Source organism: Neospora caninum, chromosome VIIb (genome assembly GCF_000208865.1).
Source record: "Neospora caninum Liverpool complete genome, chromosome VIIb".
Taxonomy (NCBI): Eukaryota; Apicomplexa; class Conoidasida; order Eucoccidiorida; family Sarcocystidae; genus Neospora; species Neospora caninum.
The window spans coordinates 3,476,337-3,485,854 of NC_018394.1; the positions used below are offsets into that span (position 1 = coordinate 3,476,337).

General features: G+C 59.2%; 1 protein-coding gene across 1 annotated transcript; it reads right to left on the bottom strand.

The window, feature by feature from the left end:
* Positions 1–680: 680 nt before the first annotated feature.
* Positions 681–7,911, bottom strand: NCLIV_028350 (putative CAM kinase; the record flags this gene model as incomplete). The annotated part of the gene is made up of 6 exons (XM_003883029.1): positions 681–4,043; positions 4,553–4,662; positions 5,009–5,170; positions 5,528–5,679; positions 6,196–6,416; positions 7,324–7,911. The coding sequence occupies 6 exons, from the start codon at positions 7,909–7,911 to the stop codon at positions 681–683; spliced, it is 4,596 nt and encodes a 1,531-aa protein (XP_003883078.1).
* Positions 7,912–9,518: the final 1,607 nt, after the last annotated feature.

Here is a 9,518-nt window from a genome sequence, read left to right on the forward strand (position 1 = left end):
CCCTCTCTCTACTCACACCTATCTACATACATTTATAGGTAGATGTACCTTTGTGGGAAGAGGTACATGTTTATATAAACGCAGCGAGCATCTGTGGAGGAAAGGAGACGACCTGCAGCTCACAGCCGAGCACGAACTCGTCTCTGCCTGGGCGTCTCGTCTCCCGTGCTTCGTCGAGGGTTTTTGAGAGCTCTGGCGAAAGCGTCTTCTCCGGAAAACTGCAAAGGCTTTCAAAGCGTTTGTCTTGGCGACTTTGCCGGGGTGCGAGGGGAGTAGAGACAAAGTTCGTGCCGACACGCAGCGCCCTCCACAGAAAAACAGAAAAAAACCTGGCAGTCGTTTTCAGAAAGGACCTTTCCCACATTGACACAGGGCTGCGACTCTTTGTCCATTTCCTTCCAGTATCGCTATCAGGTGGACTCGGTCCGGGTGTACATACACCGGCCACCGCGCCGCGGGGTGGGACTACAGACCGCCCGAGGCAAAGCCTCAAAGAAGGCACGGAAAGCTCCGCCGCACAGGCAAAGAGTTCTGCGGCAGAAACAATCCCTTCATCGGCACTCCGAGACCTGTTCTATTGCGCCGCACCACGCAGCACGCTCCTCGGTCTCGGCTCACGGATCTTTCGCTTTTTTTGCGCGTTTCCCCTCGGTCGCGCGCGCCGCCGCGTCCGGCGCCCCTCAAGACAGGGCTCGAATGGCGTCGACTTGGTCAGCGGTGGATTGAATTTGCAGGCCGAATTCGGCGAGTTTCTCCTCGCGGCGCTTCGCGAGGTGTACGTACACCCGACACTGCGCCCGAAGTTTGTCCCAGGCCTCCATGTACAGCCGGAGCCGTTCGCGGGCGCGCCGCTGGAAGTTCGCCTGGCGGACACCCAGCAGCGTCTTTGGGAGTTGCTGCAGCTGGAGCAGGCGCGTGAGTGCAACGTCGAAGGAGTCCCAGAAGGAACAGATGCAGGAGAGGAGGTAGTCCACGCGCCGCAGCCGATCCAGACTCTTGGTCAGCAACTTCAAAACGAACATTTGCTCTTCGAAGGAAACGCCGGCGCTCGACGGAAGACGCGCGAGGCGAGGCGCGGCCCCAGAGGCTGAGGCTGACGGTTCGCGGGAAGGCGACGCAGGCGCCGAAGGCAACGACGCTGGAAAGGAAGTGGGAGGGCTGGAAGAAGAGACCGAATGAGGAGTGAGAGCTTGCGGAGGCGACAACGATTCCACTGTCGCCTCGGCGCTATTCTCGTTCGGCGTGTCCCGGCCGTCCGGTACGCTATGGGTCGTGGCTCGGTCGCTGTCAGACGAAAAGGAGGTGACACGCGCCTCCGTGCTCTCTCTCGTCGACGGGTTTCGCGCTTCCCCACCACGCGTGTTGTCGCGTTTCGCAAACGCGACTGGGGGCAAAGGATTGAAAAGACCTCCCCCAAAGGCTTCGCACGACCCCTTGTCTGCTGAGCCGTCACGCAGGCTAGCAAAAAGCTGCCACAGCTGAGCGGCGTTTCCCGAGAAGGACGGAGACGCCAGCGAGGAAAGATTCAGATTCTGACCCCACACCGTGCTTCTCGCCTCGCCGTCGCTCTCGTCCTTTCCGTCTTCTCTGAGCATTCTGTCCGTTTTTCGCTCGAGACATGCGCCGTCTTCCGCGTCCCTTTCGCCAAGGAATTCACCGTCGAATTCAGGTGTCCCTCGAGCGGCCTTTCCTCGGCTGCCCGCGCCGTCCTCCTCGGAGACGCACACCGCCGACGGTCGCGCCTTTTGCGCCGCCCGCCACGTCTCGCTGTCCGGCACTCGCCGGCCGGTCGGGCATGGGCCCTCGAGGCTCTGCGCTGGCGCCGCGAGTCTCAACTCGTTTTGCTGCGAAGAGACGAGCTTTGCATGCATCGTGGCCACGTCGGAAGAAAGAAAGAGAAAGTCGAGGATTTCGTCAGTCAGTGCCGAGGCGTCTCCTGGACACCCAAAGTGCCACCCAGCGCCGGGGGACGACGCGGCTGCGTGCGCCGCCCTCCCAGACCTGCCGCTGTCTCGTTCGCCCCTTCTCGCTTCGGCCTCAGTTCCTCTCGGCCTCGCAATTTGCACCGACGCCGTGGGAGCAGACGCGAGATCTGTGTCGTCGAGAAAACTGTTCTCAACGAGTGTCTTGAGTTGACGCTCAAGGTGTTTCCGGAGGAGGTCCATGCGATGGAGATACACACCAGCGTCTTTGCGCGTGTCCCCGCGCTGGGGCCACGCGGACACAGCTTCACCTTCACCCTCTGGAAACCGAGGAGGAGACCTTCCCCATCCGATCCACGCCTCCCTCGGCGAGTCTTGCCGCGCCCGCTCCTGCCGTGTCTCTCCGTCGCCGGCTGCGACGCTCGACTCCGCTTCAGACTCCCCCTCGACGCCGCGCGTCCGCCGCGAGGTCCCTCTCTCCGGCGTTCTCGCCGGCTCATTCACGTCTTGGCTCGCCGTGGCAGAGTCTTCTCTTGCCTCTCCGTCTTCACTGACTACTTCTACCCTGGCCGGCTCTGCGCCGTCTCCCAAGTCAGCCGCGCCGGACTCGGGGTGGCTGCGCGTCGCCTCGAAGCGGGCACGCCCTGAGAAACTCCCGTAACTGGAGTCGCCCGCAACGCGAGACGACACCACACCCTGCGCGTCTCCTCGCCCCTCTGCGCGTCGTCCTGCGCCTGTGCTTGGCTGCTCTTCTCGCGCGGGTCTGGAGCGTCCCGAAAGATGGGTGGCCTCGGCGGAGGCGGCGAGCGAGCAGAGAGCCGTCTCTTCTCGGCGCTTCAAAGCGGCAAGGTCGTCGATGAGCTGGCGAACTTGCATCTCGACTGCGGCGTATCGGCGGCCGCAGGCGTCGCCCTGTCGCCGCATGTCTCCGACCCAGATGCCGACGCATGCAAACAGCTCTTCCATCGCCTCGCTCTTCGCTCGTCTCTCCGCACCGTCGTCGTCGCGCCTTGTCCACGCCTCTTCCTCAGAGCCCCCGTTGTACAGTCCGCCGCCCGGTTCCGCCTCGACCGAGATCTGTTTCCGGCGTTTCTCGCGCTCGCGCGGGCTGCATGCGTCGCCGGCCGCGCCGTCGAGCAAGGCCGCGCGAGGCTGCGCGTCTGCGTAGAGCGCCGCGACGTCCTCAAGCAACTCCAAGGCCGAGGCAGACGTGCAGTCGACGAACTCGACGCACTTGCGCACCTGTGCCTGGAGACGCCACAGCGCATGCAAGAGCCGCTCCAGCAGCGCATGCAGCGCAGGTGCAGGCCGCAGCGCCAGCCTCAGCAGATGCAGCAGGAGCAGCGCATGCAGCTGCAGCGGAAGCAAAAGCGACAGCTCGAACGGCGGAAGAAGAAAGCGCGGAGAACCCGCAGCCCCGCGACTCCCCGAGGCACTGCGCGGCGGCGCACGCAGTGCAGGCACCGGAACAGGCGAATTCGGGGACGAAACTGCGTTAAGGGGGGAGGAGTCAGTGCAAGCGCGAGGGGACGAGGTGACGGCCGAGGAAAGGAACGACGCGTCGAGCTCGGGTCCACCGGCGCGTGGTTCCGTGGAGCGCTGCCTCGAATGCACGCCGCTGCGGGTGGATCCTGGCACCCCAACCCCCTGGGCGTCCTCGGAGCTCGGCGACGAGGCGCGCCGTCGGTCTCGCGCACTTCCGGCCCCGCGATCTCTTGCAGGCGCAGACGCCGACAGAGGCCGGGATGCTTCCGAGACGCCTGCCGCGGATCCGCCCAGACTGCTCAGTTCGCTTCTCGCCGTGCCGTCGACACGCAGCTCGGTAGCAGGTGCGCGGCGGGGGCTGTCAGAAAAAGGTCCAACGGCAGTCGCCCCCGCACTTTCCTTGCCGTCTCCTGCGTCCGGTCCTTCGTCCTCCCTTCCCGCCTCCCCCTCTCCTTTGCCTTTTCGGCCGTCGTCCGCAGCTGCAGGAGAGCGCTCAGACGTGGCAGAAGGCGCCCTGAGAGAAGGCAGGGGCGGCATGACGTGGAAAGGCGAATTGGCGAGCGAAGTGCCGGGGGGAAGGAAGCGACGGACGTCGACCGGGTTCATCCACCTGAGCATCCAGGGGTGCTCCAAGACCTGACACGGGCGAACGGACAAATGCATTGCGCCGCGAAAAGGTGGCGAAAACGCTCGCGGGGATGCTAGGCCTACACGCTGGGGTCGTAGCCATGTGTAGCGAAACGAACGAGAAAAGAGCCAGAAAAAAGAACGAGGAAAAGAACGAGAAAAAAGAACGAAAAACGGATTACATACGGAGGTGGATCGAGCTCCCCCCGCGACAAAGACGGGAGTTTCTGTTTGCGTGCACGAACACGCCTGGAAACGCAAGGCAACAACGCCCCGCGCGGTATCATGCCGCGATTTGTCTCCAAGACACCCCTTTCTTTCTCCGTCTTCGCAGACAGCGGTGTCCCGTCAGAAACCTACGCACGCGTACGCACGTATATATAGATTGGTATATGCATGTCTACAGATAGATACAGACACAGATGTGGATATTTGCCTAGATGCACTTGGATGTGGTTGTGGATGTGCTGGCGAAAGCAACGAGAAAGGCGAGGCACAGAGCGAAACGTTTGCTTCACCTCCTGTTCCGTGATGCGCCGCGAGGTGTCGACGGTGAGCAGCCGCCGTACGAGGTCTTTTGCGCTCTCAGAGACGCGCTGGAAACGCGGATGGCGAAAGTGGAACTGACCTGAAAAACGCGGGACCAGAGAGAGGCCCTCAATCGCCAACGACGCGCGCGTGGGCTGTCCTTGGTCGGAGTACAAGACTCCGGACCAAACCTCTATACGATGTCGTTTTTTCCCTGCTGCGCCGAGCCTCACACAGAGACGCCTTCGACGCGCTCTCACAACTGCTCAACATCGGATCCTTCGTGCAAAGAACGCAGAAGACAAACCCGCAGGTACGCGCGCGGAGCGCGGAACCCGGGAGTCGTACAGAGGCCACAGGAGCCGCCGCAAACGGTAAAACCCCCCCGACTCGGCCTGGACGTCCAGCCGCCCATTCGCGTTCTCTGCTTTTTTCGGGTTCTTTACCTCTGAGAATCACAGTCTGGATCGGAGCAATTCTCTCATCGAAGGGGTAGCTGCCGCCCAGCATGACGTACAGGCACACGCCCAGACTCCACAGATCCGCTGCGGCGCCGTAGTGCTGCCGGCGGGGGGGTGTCCCCGCAGCCCCAGCGCTGCATTGGAGGACTGAAGAGAGAAAGGGACGAGAGACGAACACTCAGAGATACGAGAGTGGGACGGGAGAAGAAACAGACGCGTGTAGAGCCCCAGACAGTTTCGAGCCCCGAGACCTCCGACTGTCCAGACGTCCAGAATCCGCGAGCGAACGAGGTACGCGAGCATCCCTGAGCTCGCGAAAGGGTCCAATGGAAGGCTGGCTGCGCCTCTCTCTAGGGCGTGCACGACTTCGCCATACACAGTCGCGGCTCCACCGCACTCGAGCCTGTGTGCGTCGACCCAGCACCTCCGGCGTCGCCACGAGAACCGCCGGCTGTCTGCCTGGACTCGCCCGCTGCCTCCTGGTGTTTCGTGGTTTGTTCGTACCTTCCGGCGCCCAGTACTGCGGAGTGCCTACGAGCGTGTGAGCGAGCGACGTTTCCGTGAGGAGTTTCGCGAGGCCAAAGTCGGCAACTTTCACCACAAAGAAGTCCCCGTCGAGCACGCGGTGAACCAGAATGTTCTCCGGTTTCAAGTCCCTGAGAGACACAACAGAGCCAAGGCGCGCAGCTGAGAGAAACACGGCCCGCCAGGCAAGGACCAGAGGCGCGCAGCCATCCTGCGGCAGAACAGGGATGCGGCGATGCAAACGCGTGGCAAAAGATGGAGACGCACGCCGCACCCCCCAATCCGCAGAGGGATGTGCATGCGTGTAGACAACCTTGCGTTTCGATTCGCAGATGACGGTCGATCTACGTCCGATCGCGGTGTACGCATGTGTAAGCAAACCGTCATACAGAGCAGTCTACACGCATACACCTAGATATACCAATATCTACGGCTAGATTTAACCTACTTTCCCACAGATACAGGCACATATATATATATATATATATATATATATATATATGTATATTTGTTGATGCTTGTCTACATTCGCATGCATACGGATGTATATATATATATATATAAAAGTATACCGACACGTAGACTGTCAGGCACAGAACGTCGATTTGGGAGTCCGCGCAGGGCGGAGTGTCCTGGGCGGTTCGTACCTATGAAGAATATGTTTTTTGTGCATGTACATGCACGCATGCACTAGCTGGTGCATTATGTAGCAGGCCTGAGGCTCCGAGAAGCATCCTTTCTCCACCACGCGGTAAAACAGTTCGCCGCCCTTCACATATTCCATGACCAGGAACAGCACGTCGTCCTCCTCCACGACGTCCTCAAGATTGGCGACGCAGGGATGATGCAGCTGTTGCAGAATGCGAACCTGCAAAGCGCGACGCGAGGCGTTTTAATGGAAGAGAGAAATGGGCGCGAAAGACAAGTGGACAAATGCGCAGGCAACTGGAGAAACGCGAACACGGTACGCGATGCTCCAAGACGCAGCGACGGAGACCCGTAAATGGTGTACCGCGAGAGACGACACGTCTGTTGTCCCCGTCACCCAAGAGTCAGGGCTCTTGGCTAGCTCTTTGTTTGCCGCCCGTGCTGCGTCGTTGCCTGTCTCTGCATCTGCGTGTGTTTTTTCCCCATCCGAAATCGCATCTGCATTTGGGGTCGGCGCACCAAGCCAATCCAGTGCACCTCGCTTGGTGCCCGGTTTACACGCACTCCCCACTCTCTCTCAAAGTATATCTATCTATCTATCTATCTATCTATCTATCTATCTATCTATCTATCTATCTATCTATCTATCTATCTATCTACATATATACATATATAGAGATATGTAGCTCAGGTGTACATATACAGATATATATATGTCCCTCTCGTACGTCGCCCCTCTCCCTGTCTCTCTGCGTCTCTCCGTCGCCGTACCTGTGCGTCTCCCTCAGTCTTCGTCCTCGTCTATATCCTTTCTACGTCGGTCTCGATATATATCTACTTTTACCTGTCTCTCTAGTTACTCCTATCTACCTCTTTACCAAGGCGTCCATTTCTATCTGTCTATCTCTGCCTTTTTTCTGTCTCGTGCTCTCTCTCGCTTTCTTCCTTTCTCCTCTCTCTCTATATATCTATATCTATATATATAGATAGATATACATATATATTTACATACACATATATATTTACATATACATATATATAGGTTACCGATGTAGTGATCCTCGATTTGAGACTTGACACGCCCTCGTCGCCGTTCGATCTTTGTTCCCCTGTGAGTTGATCCTCACCTCTCGATGAATTTTTTGAATTTCTCTGGCGAAGTCGCTGCAGAGTTTGATCGCCCTCAGATCAATAACCTTGACGGCAAACACGTTCGTGGACTCTCGCCTCTGCGTCGCTCTCTCTTCTCCGTCTCGCGCCGGCGCGCTACAGCCGCGCTCGCCGTCTCCACACACCGTGCTTCTCAGTTCTGCCGCACTTTCGCGCATGCGCTGAGCGTCGCCCAGTGTCTCCGCGGAGACAAGGCCTTGTCCCTCCGCGCGGCCCCGGTCTGTCTCCCCACAGAAAGCCTCAGCGCCCGTTTCGCCTTTCGCGTCCCCACCTCCCCTGGCAATTCGGCGACACAAGTACACCGTCGCTGCACTTCCGGTGCCTAGGACGCGGTCGATTTGGTAAACGGCGCCGGAGCGCGAACTCCGGAAAATCCGCCCTGCCGTGATCGCTTGTCTCGCTCTCCACGCCTCCTCGCAGGCCTCTTCCCCGGATTCTGTCTCACCGCGTTCCGCAGCTTCGCAAGCCTCGGCATCTGCGGAGAATCCGCCGCTACGGCCCTCCCGGCCTCCCTCTTCCTGCTCGGCTGTCGCCTCGCTCGCCATGGCATCTCTCGGAAATCCCCCTGCACACTGCACTCGACGAAACTGTCTCCGCAACTGCCCACAGGCACGTCCCGCAACGCGCCGCTCTGGCTGACTTCGTCCTCTTTCCTTTTCTCTCGCAAAAACTCGCGCTGCGTCTAGCCGCGTCCGCCGCTACCCCGTCGCCGCGCTCATCTGAGTGGCCTCGCCTCGACCGAGGGCGCCGAGACACCCCACGCGGCGCGGTCGTCCTGGCGGGGCGAGGCAAGTTCGCGTCTTCCCGCGGAGCGCAAGCCTTAAAAACGCATATCTCTCCTTCCAAGTGTCTCTCTTCACCCGCCTGAAAGGCCGAAGGCCGCAAAAAAAAGACAGCCAACCAGAGAAAAACGCGAACCGGCGCACTTTGGAGAAGAACAACCTATGCATATAATATGTATACATACGTATATATATATATATGTATATATACGTGGTTAGGAGTGAGGAGAAGTGTAGACGAGAACACGGGATGTTGTTCTGGAGAACCTTGGAAGACAGACGTCAAGGGGCGAAGCAGCTGCGCGAAGAATTTGCGAAGAGACGGAAAGACAGAACGGCCGATACTGAAGACGACACTCGGAGATGCAGAGCCGCCGCACCGAAGAGGGGATCCGAGGCTGCGAGAGTGTCCGTCTCGCCTCAGACGCTGCAGGTTGTTTATGACAGTCGAGCCGTTCCCTCGTACACAAACAGACGAAACTTGGGCTTTTGAACTTTGAAAAACACGAAGCGGAATTGAGACAGAGAAAGCAGACGCCGAGAGAGACGGAGGGGCCGAGGCGAAAAGAAGTCGCGAAAAGCGATGTCTTCCCTTTCCCTTCTGCCTGTCTCCTACGGCCTCTTCCCAGACGGGTGTTCGAGGCGGCAGACGTCTGAGACGCGTCGAGAAAAGCGAAAGCCGTCAGAAGCGGGGGAGTTGTCTGGGGAAAAGGAGGAACGGTGCATGTCGTCTGCGCAAACACTTGTGCCGAAGAAGAGGCGACCAGAATGCATCTGCGAGGGAGACGTGCGTAACGGCGTCGAAAACGCCAAGCAGCGACAGCCGGGCAACCGGAGAAAACAGGAGATTGACAGTCGCGTTTTGTCTCGGTTGTCTTTTCCGTCCTTCCTCCAGAGGAAGCCTCACGCCGTTTTCGTAAAGGTACTGGAGCCTCACCACGCAGAGGAGGGAGGGAAGAAACAGGAACTCCGTCGGCAAACGCCGGGAGAACCCGAGGTGTGTGTGTACATACACCGGAAACAGACACCGAGGGATGCAAGTCGGCGACACCTCTTTTCTTTTCTTTTTCCACGGAGATGCGCACACTGCGAACGGCCGAGAGCCATTTCGCGCGTCGGTTTCGCTGGAGTTTCGCTTCTGTGCTCCCGTTTTTTGCTGAGCGAGGCGCATGCACCGGGAAAACAAAGCTGCACTTGCGAAAACTCGCAAGTGCGACACTGCTCAAAACGATGAACGGCGACCCTGTGTGTATATGTGTGCCGTGTCGTGGAGCGGTTTTGCCGACGCGTTCCCCGAGTTCCAAAAAAAACGCCGCTGCGGCTTCGACGCGAGAGGTGAAGTCTGAAAAAGGCGACAGACAGGCAGTCCC